The following is a 17,964-nucleotide window of genomic DNA, read 5'->3' as shown; positions in this document are numbered from 1 at the left end:
CTTAACTGCCACTTTAAAAAACAGCTAGCAACAGGGTGCCTGGCTCAGCTGGCAGAGCATGCAACTCCTGACGTTGGGGTCATGAGTTCGAGCCCCACGGTGGGCGTAGAGATTACTTAAAAAAAAAAATAAAGCTCACTGGCTTATTTTATTTAAAAAAATAGGAATGATGAAGAGTACAGTGAGAATGTGAAGGTTCAGGCAACAATCATTGCGTATTGTTTGTTTTTCAGATGTCCTAAAGCCCTGGAAATCTAACATGATCACCTGATTCATAACTCTAAGACAAATGCTCTTTTCCTACAGAGTATAGTTTTGGTTTTTTTTTTCCCTGTTGAAAGAGGGCCAATCATTTTAGTCCAGGTAGCCTGAGCTTTACACATGTACTTCTTGGTAGCACATACCGTTCAAATAGAGTATGTGGACAAAGCCACTTCTGGAATATGCAAGTCCCGTCTCCTTTAGCACAATTAGCACCTCCCACCTCCCACTTTTCTCATAGGAAATCTGTAGACGGAGACAAAGGCAGGTATCAGAACCAACAATTATCTATGTTATAGGCACACAAGGAGGCATTACAATAATAACTTGTCGGTAAAAAGTAAAATTCAGTGGCATTTGAAAATATTTATAAAAAGATCTTCTATAAAGGGACATGACTAGTGCTCTGCAGGGTCAGAAGGGCAAGCCAGCTTCCTAACAATATTCTAACAGAGCGCATAAAAGCTATTAGTTATTAGTCTGCCCCAGGTCGGCACTTTATATCCATGATGTCCAACCTTCACAACACTGTTCTCTCCATTTACTAAAGTCACACTGCTAACTGCAGGCCCTTCTGACTCTCAAATCCATGCTGTGTGGGTACAGACCAAATCTCCTGTTAAGAAAGTTCATCACTGAACTGGTATGTTATTCACCACAATACTATAGAATATAAAAAGAACCAATTATTTGCTCAGAACAGTGAGTCAGTGGCTGGGAAGTGGCGATGTACACAACTGAGAGTTTCTCCGTTAAGGGTGAAAAAAACAATTATTAGAAATGTGTATTCTGGGGACGCCTGGGTGGCTCAGTCGTTAAGCATCTGCCTTCGGCTCAGGTCATGATCCCGGGGTCCTGGGATGGAGCCCTGCGTCGGGCTCCCTGCTCCGCGGGAAGCCTGCTTCTCCCTCTCCCACTGCTTGTGTTCCCTCTCTCGCTGTGTCTCTCTCTGTCAAATAAATAAATAAAATCTTAAAAAAAAAAAATGTGTTTTTTTTTAAGATTTTATTTATTTGAGAGCGAGAATGAGAGAGAGAGAGAGCATGAGAGGGGGAGGGTCAGAGGGAGAAGCAGACTCCCCGCCGAGCAGGGAGCCCGATGCGGGACTCAATCCCGGGACTCCAGGATCATGACCTGAGCCGAAGGCAGTCGCTTAACCAACTGAGCCACCCAGGCGCCCAATGTGTATTCTGTAAAAACATCATGGGCATGTCCGCGCTGCGTAATAAATGTTAATCAGGTTAACCACCCACCCCTCCCAACTTCCTTTACTCTTCTAATTAAGTGTATACCCTAAGTATACCTTGTAAATTTTCTATCTGAAATTTCAACACTAATGATGAAGTATGAAGCAAAAAGTGGCAGGGGCATGTCAGTCGGTCTGCATGTCATAAATAAGCCAGAAAATCATTACAGATCAATGATGATGCATAGGTTTCTGGTGGCAGTGATAGCTGAGACATTCAACACCGAGTCCACTTGGAAAACGTCCATCAGTGTCAAGGCTACGGAAGAAAATATTAAAACAGGACACCAAACCATTTTTCCCCTTCCCACTGAGTGTTTATTTTATAGCTTTTGCATTAGGTAATCAACTGAAACACTTCAACAACAGAAAGCTGGCAGAATGTTAAGGAAAAGAGTGATTATCTCTCCAACAGATGTGACAAATGGTTTCAAGTTGGAAACAGTATTGCATAAATGAATCAACTGAATGGGGGAGGAGGGAGAAGAGAGGGAGAGCCGAGACAGAGGAAGGAGTGAGCATCTTCCAACATGGATTGTGATGGGGCAAAGGCACTGTTTAGCTGTCTGTAGTATTCAGAAAATAAAAGTCAAAATAGACAACCCATGTTTTCTCAAAATTACATTCAACACTGCTTTAGAGATGCTCACATACCTGACTCTCAATAGAAAGCTGGGGAAGCTGTCTAAAAAATCAGATAGACAGCACCAGTGGGTCTAACTCATAGGCTCACCAGTAATGTGTTTTAAAGAGATCATCACCATCAGGGTCCCTCTATCAATAGTACTGCAAAGGTCACAAAGCTGCATGAACTTAAATTACAGGATAAATCTGACTAACTGATCGCCCATTTCAATCTCTAAAATTCCCACTGCAGGAAATCAGAAAGTAAGCTCCACTCCAGAGGAGCTGAATTGGCAGTGCATTTGAAACAGGGATGCTTTTCCCTCAAAAGGCTGCCTGAGCAGCAGTTTAGTTGGCACGGTACAGCAATTCTGCAGAGGGTAAATGGATGCAAAAATTTCACAGCAATTGCCCTGCTTCCTCTCAAAGTAAATAGCACTAATTTATGAAGAGGCAACTTTTCAAATCATAAAGTAGAAGCACCTGGGCCTCTTACAGACAAACTTCATAAAAGTTTACAGTACCGTACAGCATGGTACTTCTCATAATAAAGGCTTCTAGAACCTTAGGTGTGTTTGAGAATGATCAATGGGAAAACCCAGATAGATGGCTTACACAGATGTTCTCTCTGTGGAATTTGAATGTAAATTAAAATACCAGCTATGCACTTGGGAACCAGCCTTTAGTTAAATTCTCTAGTGCTTTTAAGAATTTTTATTTTATTTTATTAGAAAAAGAGAATCATTGTCTACAAACTATTTTCTTTCTAACTATGCAAATACAATGAGCAAATCATCTGCAATATCAAAATACTGTTTGTAAATCACTGATGGCACTAACAATTTTAGGAATTTCCAATAGGACATAATATTAAGAGCAACAGATTTCAAATTATAGGCATTAACTGAATTTTAAGAATAGGAAATAAAATTTAAAGTTTAAAAGTCAGTTAAGTTTAAGTTCTCTGATTTTCAATCATTTAAACCCAATCATCAAGAATTCAGAAGCACCCAATATGTTCAAAGTTGCACAAATGGGTATGGATGATAGAAAAGTAATCCCCATGCAATATTTTAAGTGTTGCTATCAGATATATTTAAGCGGTACTTTACAGATTAAAGCTCCGTAAAATCAAAATATATCCTCCCCATTACATTTTAAAACAGTCACAATAATTTATCGACAGTTGCCATTTCACAGCAATTAGAAAACAGGAGTTGACACAAGTTGAACAAAAAAAGTATTTTCCTCTTTTAGGAAATAAACATATGCATATATATATACACACACACACACACATACACACATAACATCATCTTTTAAAACTCAAAGTGGTTAATTTGCTTTTGTATTATAAAAAAAAATTCCCTATGGTCAAAATACTGAAAAAGCGCAAAGGCTGGAAAAAGAAAACCACATTTGCCACTTTAAAAAAATACATTATTGTCTCAGTGGTTCTATTTTTTTGATTATAAAGTTAGGTATTACGAGGACTCTGCACTCGTCAGACTCCCAGGACTGTACTGGACCAGACGGAATTCAATCTAACCCTTTCTCCGTCTCCAGGAAGGATACTCCCTAACCCATCCTACAAGATGATAGAATACATGCCTCTCTTATGAACTGTTAAACTGGGAAAGAAAACATGCCCACCTGGAAGCAATCTAAGTCATAAAAGTTCATCAATCTGTGGGAGAGACCACCTGATTAAGAAAGCTATTTGGATATAAGTTAGGAGCTTTTGGAAGTATATAAACTCTTTTAGGTCACTAGAATACAGATTTAAAAAATGGTTTCTCCATAAATAACCATCTATTATGGGGGTTGGTAAACTACAACCCATGGTCCCTATCTGGCATGTCACTTGTCTTGGTAATAAAGTATTATTGGAACACAGCCATGCTCACTCATGTCTGTGTTGTCTATAGCGGCTTTTGTGTTCAAATGACAGGGCTGAGTAGTTTTGCCGGAGACTGTAGAGACTGCAAAGCCTAAAAGAGTTACCCTCTGGACCTTTGTAGGAGAAGTTTACTGAACCCATGACACAGGGCACTACGTGCTACTCCAGTTCCCTAAGAGTTAATGCACCTCAAGATTTTAGCGTGTCCTCCAAGAATAACCTGCATACTGGGGGGTTCCTTAACAGATTAAATGTCAAACACCCCACCCTTGAAGTGGTGCTTTCCTTTTGGGCAAGGGAATAATTTGTATAGATTTTCAATAAATATCCGTAAAAGTTAATAAATACACACACAAAAAGGAAGCCAAATAAGGAAAGTATACCTATCAATGTTCTCTTAATGTCTTCTTGTTAAGGGGGGGGAGGAGTACTAAAATGATTCTCTGCCAACTTCCTTCAGCTTTTCTTTAAATTTGTTTGTTTTTTGATAAGTCATGCCCCCTCCTCACCCCCATACAATTAAGAACCTTTAAAGCAGCCTGCCTAAAATGTTTCTTTACCTAGTTTGGTGAGACTTTGTTCAGGAACAGTATTTATTTAAACTAAACATAGTAAAGATTATTCTTTTAGAAAATGTTCCTAAAATTCTTTATCTCTGTTACTCTAAGAGGGGTAAGATGGTTCAGGGAAATTAAACTCTGCAAAATATACCTTAACAACCAGAGGTACAAAATAGCTACCATTTCTGAACGGTAACGTAAAATAAAAACAGACAAATCTCCCAAATTTGAAGAGCACATTTTCCCCTGCCCTGAGTCAGCTAATGAAGTCTTTTTCAAACATGGAACCTCCTGAACTCAAGCAGCTGTTCATGAATCTTTAAGAGTTCACAGGTGTTTCATATTTCCATAGTTGTTCAAACAGGGAAGATAAAACAGAGAAGATACTTATCGAACACAAATTTATATCAAGATTAACCATTTTTTCAAACCAGGTTAGAAGTAGACTTTTCCCTTCTTTGTTAAAAAATGAACGGTACGGAACTGTACGTGATAGATGTTTCCATCACCCCTTATGGTTCTACAGCGCGTTAAGTTTCCAAAGTGCTTTCACGTGCCGTCTCATTTATTCCTCACAACACCCCTGTGAGGTAGGTACAGCAGGTATTAGTCTCCTCATTTCAAGATGAGGAAACTGAGGCAAAGAGAGGTTAAGTGACTTGCCCAAGATCACACGGCTGATAAGTGGCAGAGCCAGGACCAGAAATCAAATTTTCTGACTCCTTGGCCAGTACTCTTTCCACTCTAATTACTGCCCCCAATTATGAATAATGTTCTGTGTATCAAAATTGAAAGGTTACTGAAGTTCATTTCAGTGATGTTTAACAGTAAAGTTAATTGAGAACTACAAGAACAGTAGGTCTGATGATTTTACTTGAGTAATAAAACTGGTGCAAAACCACTTTTACGTAATTACTTACAACCTTTTGGTCCAAATACATAAAATATGCAATATTTACAGCAATTTCCTTTCTTTTTTTGTAAATGCAATGCTTTAAAACACATTATAAAGCACCTTAGTAAAAATAGTCTACAAGTAAAAGTACAGAAGTAGGAAAATCCTACCCATACCACAGCTCACTAATGGAGTTAAAATATGGAATCACCAATATGTCAGTATACCGCTCTACAAATAACCCATGGAGGAACAAATACTAAACTTACTTTTTTGATATTAATGTGTGGAAGCCTTAATTAAAACTCCTGACAATGTCAACATTCTTTGAAGTATCTCCCCAATCTTAGATACTGGGGAGACGGGAATGAGAAATACTGCTTTGACTCTTTTAAAATTGGTTTTTAACACTAATGATCAGTTTTTCTTTTTTAAAGAATATTAAAACGACCTACATAAATGTGGGCAATTCCAACTACAGCAGAAACATTCTTAGCAAATAGGATCAAACATTCCAATGAATTTCATGAGACATGATTCACAAAAACAAAACACACACTGCCAAACAGTTAATAACACTATTCAGTAGAGGTGTATAACCCAAACCTCCAGGTGAGGGCGGAAGTAGCAAATGGATTCATCTTCACTCATGGTTAGCTGGAAAAAAAATGCTTTATCAAAAAGACAGTATCAGAACTTGTGTTTAAAATTGTATTTAGCCTCCAATTAGACCTGCTATGTGTTTATTTTAGGTGATGTGTAGGCTTTTTCCAAGCAGGAGATTATAACTCCCACCAAAATTTAACCAGGAAAAAAGAAAAAAAAAGGAAGAAGAAAAAAAGGCCAAAACTGAAACCTCTTAGGCCACTGAAACTTACCAGCCAGCATCTACCTCCTCGGTGTTACTGTTCCCTAACTTGGCTCAATACACACGGTCTTACACACCAATCAGCAACCTGACTTGTGGGGCCGAGAACGAAGGTGAAGACAGGGTCAAAGTTTTAGTTCAAGAACCTAAGAGTCACACCTTGTACTCAGTTCGATTTAGGGTAAATCTTTTCATAGAAAAAGTTTTGTGCAAGGATGTAGAGGTCTCCGTCTTTTTCCCGTACAGCATGGGCTCTGATGAACTGGAACTGCTCCAGAGCAAATTCATAGAACTCATTCTCCATTTTCCAAATGTCAGACTGCTGCAGTTTTGCAATGGTTTGTTTAGTTGGGAGTTTCTTCTCCGTGGTTTTCCTAAGATGAGATTTCTTTCCTACTTACGAAGGAAAAAAGGAAAAGGTGAGTAATTCTGAGAACACACAAAAGAGCGATACTTCTTTACGTGGAGAAATGGATTAAGTTAATGTGGCACTTTGAAGGACAGTAACAGTGTTTTGCATTAATATCATTCAGGCGAAACTAGTGCCCTAATCATACTAGAACTGTGATTTATTCTTTTATAATGTAAATCCTGAACCTGTTAAAGACTGAATGAGATGTCAAATAAGAAAAGTAAGGATCACCACTCAGTAAAGTGTAGGCTATCGCCTTACATGCTGTTCTAATCTCAAACGCTTGGTGCTCTAACTAGTTTATTTTTTAAATATGATAAAATATCTATTTTCAAACTTAATACTAATTTACCATAACCTACATTCTCTACGTGTGAGAAGCTAGGGTATATGCATACTCTAGAAGAGTCACTATATTGTATTGTATATTGTAATCAGCACGTGCTGATTATCACGGCCAGGACTCAGTCTCACCGTCCCACCCCTTCTCCAAACAGCATTGGGCAGGTCTCAGGTGCAATACGGTCATAATGTTTGGTGTCTGGCATTAGTTAATATTACACATTTCTAACGAAGGCTGGTTCTGCAGATCGTATCTTTCCACTATTCCTACAATGCCTTCTAATTATCATCTAATGCATGTTTATTTGCTCAAAAAATACTCAACGAACACCAGCTGTGTGCCAGGCTCTGTTTTGTACTGAAAATGCTAAGAAGAAACAGGCAATATACCTGCCTTTCTGGAGTTGTATCTTGTGCTTTACTCAAGAAACGTCAAATCACACATATTTTTCAAGTTGCAAACAAACAAAGCTAAGGACAGCTTTAAAAAGAAACCCGTCCTTTATATACCTGTTCGGTAGAGTTCTGTAGCGCCCCTGAAGAACCGGGGCAAAGCCGCTTCCAGCAACATGATAAAATCTTCAAGCTCTTCAGTAACTCCCACCAGAAAGTATTCATTAATTAGGTTATACTTGGCTTGATCCATAGCCCACCTGCTTCCCACATTCCTAAAACCAAAGAAAAGGAATTAAAAACCTGGCTGCGAAATCTGCTAAGTATTTTTGATGCCTCTGACACTATATATTATGGAGAAAATAAACACATGTCCATCCAAAGCCTTAATGCCCTTTTATTAATGTCTTCGGTGGGGGGGGGGGGAGTAAATTACTTGATTTCGAAGGTCCCTCCCAGTTCAACGAATCTATGAAATATACTAAAGCAGTTCAATTAAAATCTCCTCACTAAAGTCCAAAAGAGCAATACCCTTTTATTGCTCTAAGGCGGGCGTTGGCAAACTTTTTCTGTAAAGTGCCAGGGAGCAAGTATCTTTGGCTTTGCAGGCCATATGTTCTTGGTTACAAATACTTAACTTTGATCTTGAAGCATGAAAACAGTCATGGACAATAATAAATGGAGATGGCTGTATTCCAATAAAACTTTATTTATAAAAACAGGTGATGGGCCAAATTTGGCCTCCAGGTTGTAATTTGCCAATCCCCATTCTAAGGATATGATTAAAAATTGAGAAGATGTTCTTCCTTTGTTTCCAGTTCTTCTTATGCTGTTATTATGCTTTGGTATAATCTAGTGAGTAGGACCCTTAAGGTTCACAGTGATCCTGGGGCGCCTGGGTGGCTCAGTCGTTAAACATCTGCCTTCAGCTCAGGTCATGATCCCAGGGTCCTGGGATCAGGTCCCACATCGGGCTCCCTGCTCAGCGGGAAGTCTGCTTCTCCCTCTCCCACTCCCCCTGCTTATGTTGCCTCTCTCGCGGTCTCTCTGTCAAAAAATAAAATCTTTAAAAAAAGAAAAAAAGGTTCACAGTGATCCAAATAACATGTCTCACATAATGAGAAAAAGAATGAAGGCATTCCTTGCACTTCTCATCATGGTTTTAAGGAAGACACTAACTCTGAATGAGTTCCTGTTTCTACTTTACCTATTAAAGCAATTAGAACAAATAAATATGTATAAAAATGTACCATTTTTAAAATTTTTTATTATGTTAATCACCATTCATTACATCATTAGTTTTTGAAAATGTACCATTTTTTTAAAAAACTGAAAACTCCGCACATTCTGAGGAAATAAACTCTTTATTAAAGATAAAATATCTATTTTCCACCCCACATTTATTAGCAGACTAAACTGCAACCATAACCTTGACTTCTCTCAAAGTAAAAAAATCAGTTAACAGTAAAACCAGGTGAATAATTTACCTACTAAGCCTTTTCTTGATCTAAACTGAATGGCTAAAACAATAAGCTTAGGAGAAAATGAGGTTTATGAAATGATCCCTGGCCTCTAATTAAGAGCTTTGCTGGAATATAGCAAAACATGTTAACACCAAAACCAAAAAACTACGGGGCGCCTGGGTGGCTCACTTGGTTAAGCATCTGCCTTCAGCTCAGGTCATGATCTCAGGGTCCTGGGATCGAGTCCCGCATCGCTAACCCTGCTCAGCGGGAAGCCTGCCTCTCCCTCTATCTCTGCCCCCTTCCCTGCTTGTACTCTCGCTCGCACTCTCTCAAATAATAAAATAAAATAAAAAACCAAAAAACGAAAAAAAAAACCCAAATTAAAAACCAGCATCTGAGAAAACATTGCAAGGATATGATGTATGAAGAATCTCTTCAATGCACTTAAAGGTAACTATAAAACTAGGTATTACTTAATTACATGTTATTTTTAGCCTGGTCTTTCACTAATTTCCCTATAGCTAGCCCTTGACTACTATGTTCACACTTGTGAAAAACAGATTATAGAGATAATAAAGAAGATTGTCAACTTGAGCTAACTTTTTGTCCCTACCAGCATTCGGAGCTGTGGCCACAGAAGAATGGGATTTGAAGCCAGAGCTTCTCCGGAGCACAGTCTGAGCCGCCCTCGGCTACACATTCATCAAAGGTCTGGAACAGACACAAAGCAGCACATATGAGTCATAAACGCAGGTCTCACCTACCAAACACCTTAACAGAGAAGTTATTAAATACATGGGCCGCAGCGGGTGGGATGAGCTAGTGAATTAAAGAGATAGGTGGGTTACGAAAACACACTTGAGATATTAGGGAAAGTTAAAGGATTTTTTCCCCATCTTTGTTTAATGCTGATGTGTATAGGTTTTTTTGTTTGTTTTGTTTTCTTAACTGATGAAATATACCCTCCCCCACTCAGATAATAATTTGTCCTTGAAAGTAAGTACTGGTTTATGTTGAATTTGTGTATTTGTACTTTCTAGCCCCCTTACAAAGGAAATAAAAACAAGGCTAAAGATACTTTATGCGAAATAATCATTTGAAAAGAGTATAAAGGAGGACTACACTTAAAAGTCTTCTCTCCTTTTCGCAATAAAACAAACAAAAATTCATTGTACAAAGCAGATACTGATGACCTGTGTGCCCTCCTGTCCAGGGCATTGGACTGAATTAATTAAAAGGGAAAGAGACTCACAGGTTACAAATCTAAAATTAATCAGCTTCACTTCCTCGAATACTTACTGTCTGTCACAGGCATTTTAACAGTAGGCACTACCTGTTTGAAATGATACTGAGATCCCAGAGAACAAACTTGGGAGCTCTGGTTGTCGTGGTGAGACATCTACAAATGCTACCTGTTATTTCTGAGAAGAGAAAGTGTGAAAGAATAGAAAGAGCACGAGAGCTGAGTCAAGGCTCTTAGGTTTCTGGAACCAGGTTTGACCTTATTGTAAGTAAGTCTTTAAGGACTCCAAACCTCAGTTTCTAACCTATACAATTAGATAAACTCAAAGGGCCCCTTTAACCAAAAATCTACGAGAACAGAGCCAAAAAATCCTTACACCTGGTGTTGGGTGGAGCTAGAGTGGAATGATTCTCTTTATTCTGGCAACATTCAAAAGACAACAGCAGACCACACACAGCCCAGAATTTACCCATTCCTTTTATAGATGATCTTCTCCATGATATAGCAAAAAGTCTATGACTTGGGTTTGAATCCTGAACCCAGAAAACTTAAGTTTTGTGTTTGTTTCCTTACCTAAAAAAGGAGGACATGATCTTACTTTGAGGAAGAAATAAAATCATGGATGTAAGAGAATCCACCACAGTGACTGCCCATTGTAGGCATCTGATAAAGGGAATGTGTCTACGTCTGTGCCTGTCTCTCTCTCACCCCACCTCCCCAAGTCAAATACAATGTTTTGTTGGTTCTTGTTCTCCTTGACCTTCACAGCATTTGACCACCTCTCCTTTCTGAAAATCTCTTGGGTCCCTCTGCCCCTAATAGATCCTTGTCTATTTCTTTGCCTTTCTGAATGTACTATCATTATCTTCTTTGAAGGCATGTTTTGGTCCTTCCACCAGGTATGGAAATTCATCTCCATGATCTTCTCTTTGCCCACTGCCTTCCTTAGCTTATACACACTTTCTACTTCCTTGGCTTCGTTTATAATTTCTAGGCAAAAGACTTCTAAATCTGTACCTCCAGATCCATCACTTCTCATCTTCTAATACCTAGTGTGCGTGTTCATTTGAATTTCCAATATTACCTCATGCTCAATACTTCTGGCAAAAGGATTACGTTGCCCATGTAATTCAGACTGAAGATCTCAGAACATTTACGAATCTTTCTTCTCCCTCACCTAACATCGTTGAGGTAATGTCTTTCCAATCCATCTTTTCTTTTGTCAATCTTGCTTCTATCAGGGTCCCACATGCCGTGTCTCCATTGTTACAATCACTTTCTAATGGGCTGGCTCCCTTCCCTCCTTCCTTCAATTCCTTCAACCTGCTCTGTACAGTTACCAGATTAGTCTAAGGAGTCACTTCTAACATCCTCTACTCAGAAACCTTCAATGGTTTCCAATGTCTCAACAACAACAAAAAAATCCAAACTTTTATCCTGGCTTTAAAAAATGCTTCATATTCTGACCTCGAAATGCTAGTCTAGCCTTATCTCTATGTGTAACTTCCATGTTTACCAGATTAGCCTGTTTTGTAATTTCTCAAGCATGTGATATGGACCTTAAATCTATATACCTTTGCTGATTTCTCTAAAAGTGCCTTCCTTCTACCAATCTTGTTTACACGAAGACTATCTTTCCAATGATTCTGGCCCAAAGTTACTCTTACTTTCTTTGGGCTCGTATAAATTAATTGTATACTGCCTGGTAATAGCCAGCTTTTAGGATCCAGGTATGTATATCTATATATACATCTTTATCTGAAGAACTTGCTTCATATACTTTTTTTTTTAATGTGTATTATGTTCTCTCTCAACTACAATGAAAACTTTTTTTTTTTTTTAAAGATTTTATTTATTTATTTGAGAGAGAGAGTGAGAAAGAGAGAGCACAAGAGGGGGGGGAGCGGGAGAGGGAGAAGCAGACCCCCTGCCGAGCAGGGAGCCCGATGCGGGACTCGATCCCGGGACTCCAGGATCATGATCTGAGCCGAAGGCAGTCGCTTAACCAACTGAGCCACCCAGGCACCCCTACAATGAAAACTTCTTTGAGGGATCATGCAGTATGCATTTGTGTCCTCCAAAGCACACAATCTATTGCCATTCAAACTGTCTGCACAATTGGTAGTGGAAATAACTGGAAAGACTGCATTTCAGGGATTTACATAAATTTTAAAGGCACAGTTCTAGTGAAGATGAAGATAGGGGCAGGAACATTTTTTCATGAAGCATTTTCACAGTCCTTAGAGTTCTCTCAAATTCTCTTAGGATCTCTCTGTAGCTAGCTAGATTTACATACATAAAGTATACACACACACACACGTAAAGTGAAAACACCTCAGTTTACTCTTAAGACTCAATAAACCCCATGTCAGTGGCCATAACATTATTTCTGAATTTTATGAGATGGTCTGACTTAGATGTGCTGGCCTAAGTCACTTTCTAAAAAGTAGTTTTATTATCATTTATGGCAACTTGTAGCTCATAAAAATAAAACAACCAATGTATGTATCTAACTCTACCATGTTCCAATTTCCAAGAAATCTTTGGCTCAATGATCTGGGTGATGATATATTAGAAGGTTTCTGATTCCATGCCTATCCAATTTAAAAAAGATCCTAGATCATAGTAGTGCTTCTGAAGCTCAGAAGAAGTGCTCTGCTTCTTTACCCCTCTACCTGATTAGAGTCCTGATAGAAAATAAATTATTAAGGTGATTGTGGGTGAACACACAATCTCTGCTACCATTTTGTGTGTGTAAGATTCAAAGACACTGAAAAGATTCTGCTTAAATATAAGAAACTAGGATATTAAAATGCTGCAATATTAAAAATTTCCATAGAGTTACTCAACTTCGGGGAATTTAAATATCCACTACTAGAATAAAAACTGATTAATGAATAAGCATGCATTAAATTAGTCTCTAGTTAGCCAACTCCTAATTCCTGTGCTCTTGAAGTATTTTGGCATTTCAAATAAAACAATGTGTAGATAATCTTCAAGTCTTTTTCTGGCCAGTAGTTTTAAATCTGCTAGCCCACTCTGGCAGTCTCCAAAATTCACTCTTCCATTCTTCCAGAGTCATAGAGTTTTAGCCTCTCTTGCAGTTAGGTATAGCCATGTGACCAAGTTCTTGTCAGCAGACTAAAGGCAGAAGTGATATGAGCAGGTTCTGGGTCACTTGGTTAAAAGGAAATTGCTTGCCCTCCACTTCCTTCCTTTCCAACAGGCTGGAAGGCAGAAGTAGTGGTGACCCAAATTCAACAAGCACATAAGGACAACCTCCTAAAGAACAGCAGAATAACAATATGGAAGGAAACCAGGTCCCTGAATGTGTGGAGCAAAGTTGCTCTAAGAGTCTAGACCCCTCACTTTTAGGCTTTTAAGTATGATAAAATTAAATAATCTTACTAAGGGGCACCTGGTGTGGCTCAGCAGGTTAAGCCTCTGACTTCAGTTCAGGTCATGATCTCAGGGTTCTGGGATGGAGCCCCATGTAGAGCTCTGTGTCCCTCACGTTCCACACTCAGTGGAGAGTCTACTTCTCCCTCTCCCTCTCCTTCTGCCCCTTTCTCCCTGGTCATGCTCTCTCTCTCTCTCTCAAATAAATAAAATCTTAAAAAAATAAAATAATCTTATTTAAATTATTTGGGCTTCTAGGGGCGCCTGGGTGGCTCAGATGGTTAAGCATCTGCCTTCGGCTCAGGTCATGATCCCAGGGTCCTGGGATCGAGCCCCACATCGGGCTCCCCACTCAGCGGGAAGCCTGCTTCTCCCTCTCCCACTCCCCCTGCTTGTGTTCCCTCTCTCGCTGTGTCTCTGTCAAATAAATAAAAAATCTTAAAAAAAAATTATGAACAGTTTTTTCACTTAAAAACCATCTATATTTAGAAAGAACAATTCATTGTGAGCAAGATACAGATGTTTTTAAAAAGCATGAAATATTAAAATGTTCTTCAGATTATTTAGATTATTAGTTTAGATATTTAACTCCTAAAACTGAAGTTTAAAAAAAGTAATCAAAATGTGATGCTTCATAGTGATGGCAATTATATTTACATTCAAATCCTTTTCTGCAAAGGATCTTGCTTCACACTTTATACAGAAAACTGAAGCTAAGAGTAAGCTCCCAGGATTTCCTGCTTAGACAAAAGCTTATCTGCATCTCTAGCCCCCTGCTGCCCTCATCTTTAAAGAGGTATTTCCTTCTATCTTTGAATACCATCCTCACCCCCTTCTGAGACCCTGCTCCATCAATTTTTCTCTAGTCTCTTGTATCAGCCATCACCCCTGCTCTCTTTAGATATATAATATGCCCAAGTGTCTATCATCTTAAAGAAACATTGCCTGATGTTTTTTGTTCGTTCTAAAGCCAAACCTCTATCTCAAGAGTGGTCTTTCCTCTGAGTCTTAACTTCATTTCTCAGTTACTCCTCGACCCTTTGGATTCTACTTACATTACTTTTTCAAACAACCCTAATGACCTCCCCAGTGACAAATCTAAGGGACAGTTTTAAATCCTCAATTCCCGCTAACTCCTTTGCAGCTGAAATTATTTTCCATCTATTTAGACTCATCGGGTTTGTCTTCTGATTCTCTGACCTCAGGCTCCTTGCCATGCTCCTCTTTCTCTGTCTACACCTTAAATGCTAGCACGCCCCAGAGCTACATACTGGCTCCCCTTCTTTTTCTTCTTCCTTTTTCATTTGGTCCTCTTTTTATATTCTAGGTCTTCCAAGTGCAATTTCATTCAATCCCTTGTTTCAACTCCCACCTAATGTTGATGACTCCCAAATCTGTAATTTAGTTCAGACCTATTTCTTGAGATACAAATATAATTTCTAGTGGATACCTCCACTTACTTATACATGATTAAAAAATAATATCCAATCTGAACTCAACATCTTTCTTCAACTCCATGATAACAATTCTTCTGTTTTCTCTCTTTTGATGAAAGGAAACACCTACAGTCCCATCAGAAACCTGGGAAGAAGACAAGTCAAGGCTGACTCTGGGTTGTGCACTTTTTACTGAGAATACTGGTCTATATGAAGCTTTCAAATAAATATGAGCTGTAAAGAATTATACTGTTTTCCTGTGATGCTTTTTTACATATAAAATACTACCTATGCAAACAATAATTTTTTCACATGCCTTTGTGAGACAGAATTGTAAAATTCACCAGTGTCAGGGGATTGTGAATTGCTAAGAAATATGGAGGCAGTATTTTTTAAGTTAATGACAGAATCAGGTAGCACTAAGTATGAATTTCTTCTAACCTCATTACTCCCTTGTATAAACTAATACATATTTTTAGGTAGAATACTTTAAATTCACTATAATACTTAGAGCTGTCAATAAGTCTAGTTAATTTAGAGTAAGAAATAAAAAGAATACAAATTGGGGTAGGCATTATAATCCCTGGGACCAATGAGTACTTCTTAACAAACATAAACTGATTCTCTTTTAGATTGTTATTTAGAGCATGTAACTATTTACTCTTTCTAGATATATGACCCCTCCCCCTTGGTGTTCCACTAACAAAACAATAGTTAATAAAAAATTTTTCATAATCTATAGGGCAATTCAAAGCCAAAATACTTATTTATAATTTTAGAAAATGCGAGTGATGAGAATTATAGGCGCAGTTAATATTACTTAGAAGTCGTAAGAAGCCCTACACTGAAAGGAGGACTGAGAGACAAGCTATGGTTATTCAAACTTGGGTATTTGGTTGATATTTTCTCAAAATGAACAAAGTGTACCTGCCTCTTGGCAGAAAACAGTGACAGTGTTAGTAGCCCAGTGGTTCCCAAAGGGAGCTGTTCTGATCCAGCAGGTGACATTTGGCAATGTCTACAGACATTTTTGGTTCTCACAATTGGGGGGTGTGGGGGGTGCTACTAGTTAGGGGTCAGAGATACTGGTTAACATCTTATGTGTATAGAAAGCCCCTCATGACAAGGAGTTCTCTGGCCCAAAACAAGAATAGTGTTGAGGCTGAGAAATCCTGTGGCAGCCGGTGACAAAAGTTAAGCTTTCAAGGAAAAAATAAAATTTTGGAAAACCCAATCTGCCACCTTAAGTTTGACAGTTTCCCAATACTTAAAAGACTTCTCTGATGAGATCAGTGGTGATATTGATGAATGTGAATTTCTGATACTGTATAATAAAATATGTCAACATTTGGATGGTCCACATAACTTAGTGTATGAATATGTTTCCAATGACCAATGCATGAGGTTATACAATTATGCTCAGTTAAAAAATCCATTCAAAGTGTAAAATATATCATCAATGGATTTTAATATAGCAGAGCATAAAAAGTTCACTGCTATTGTTTCAGATTCCATACTTCAACAACTTTAAGAAACTACTACTTGCAATATTAAATTGCAATATTAAAATATAAAAAGCAATATTAAAGAAGAACATCCACAATCTTCTCAAAGGCTCTTAAAATCCTCCCTTTTCCAATTACATATCTGTGTAAACCTGATTTTCTTTATACACCTCAACCAAAAGAACATATTCAACAGATGGATTCAATAGCAGATATGAAAATCCAACTCTCTATATTAAGCCAGATATTTAAAACAATTGCAAAAATGTAAAACACATCTCTTTATACTTTTTGGTTATCTGCATTAAAAAATGGTTATTTGCATTAAAATATATTATTTATGTTATCATATGATGGGTTTCCTGTTATTTTTAAATTAATATTTTTAAAATTTCCCTGTAAATTGGTATATTTATTGATATTGATAAATATCACACAAACAAAAGCTCTTTGGGGGTCGGTCCTCAATAACTTAAGAGTAAATGGAGTTCTAAGACTATAAAGTTTGAGAATCACTGATTTCTCTATATAGTTCTTTAATGCTGACCTCTGTATTATTTAATATCCCTATTTTCTAGGTTCTGGGCAAAGATTATACTAAATAAACCTCCAGTTACAAATATAAAGAACAGAGTATTTGAAATCTCCCAATCTTTTGTTCCTTACAAGATCAATTGAAAGCTATCATAGGTATACATATGCCTGAAATGTGTTTGAAATTACTGTTTGACAGTGTAAGGAGGAAGCAGTTTAGATTATGAGTTACTGCAGTTTAAAACACAATAGTTGCCATGAGTGCTGAACTGAATATTATCTAATAGGCTTCCAAGTATCACCTGATGTGTAAACAATATACATTTAAAGGAAAGGAGGAAGAAGTGTTGGAGTGAATTTAGAAATAACTATCAACAAATTCTGAAGTACTAGGTCACAAAAGTGTTATTAGATTTTATAAAATGTCATAGAATCACCATTTATTTAATATATAATTTCAATGGAAATGAAGCCAATGCAAGGTATTTCCAACCTTTGCCAGGTATTTCCTACGTCATCATAGCCACATTTTAATCACCCTTATCTTCAAATACCCTGCCATTTAAAAAAATGTTATATGCCATGCAGTTATCAACTCTATAGATATGAGTTTATTAATGAATGAAAGCCCTTCCTAGTTAAAGGTATGAAGTTATTTGCAATAAAACAATATTACTTAACTAATTAGGTCCCAGAATGTTGCCAACACTTGTGTCATGAGAAACAAGCCAAATTATTAAAAATGTGTATGTTTCAATATGTTTCAAGACCAAAGGGTCCATTTTGCCTATCATAAAGCAAAATAATTGTTCACTTTAATAAAGCATTTGTAGATGACCCTGTCTTCATGAGAATTAAGGTAATACAAAAGTATTTTTCT

At 37.7% G+C, this 17,964-nt stretch overlaps 1 protein-coding gene across 2 annotated transcripts in view; it reads right to left on the bottom strand.

The window, feature by feature from the left end:
- Window positions 1–1,800: 1,800 nt before the first annotated feature.
- Window positions 1,801–17,964, bottom strand: part of HS2ST1 (heparan sulfate 2-O-sulfotransferase 1) — a 37,462-nt gene continuing 21,298 nt past the window's right edge. The window contains exons 4-6 of one of the 2 annotated variants that reach the window (XM_081818729.1): window positions 9,581–9,678; window positions 7,619–7,776; window positions 1,801–6,750 (exon numbers count right to left, since the gene is read on the bottom strand). In XM_081818729.1, the coding sequence (XP_081674855.1) occupies window positions 6,521–6,750; window positions 7,619–7,776; window positions 9,581–9,678 (486 nt within the window). In that variant the 3' untranslated portion in view covers window positions 1,801–6,520. The remainder of the gene's footprint in view (window positions 6,751–7,618; window positions 7,777–9,580; window positions 9,679–17,964) is intronic. The other variant, XM_081818730.1, reaches the window with a different exon arrangement.

The sequence above is a fragment of the Leptonychotes weddellii genome, chromosome 4 (genome assembly GCF_054177405.1).
Source record: "Leptonychotes weddellii isolate Sample4059 chromosome 4, ASM5417740v2, whole genome shotgun sequence".
Taxonomy (NCBI): domain Eukaryota; kingdom Metazoa; phylum Chordata; class Mammalia; order Carnivora; family Phocidae; genus Leptonychotes; species Leptonychotes weddellii.
Note: the sequence above shows the minus strand (reverse complement) of the source record. Positions and strands in the feature narration are given on the sequence as shown.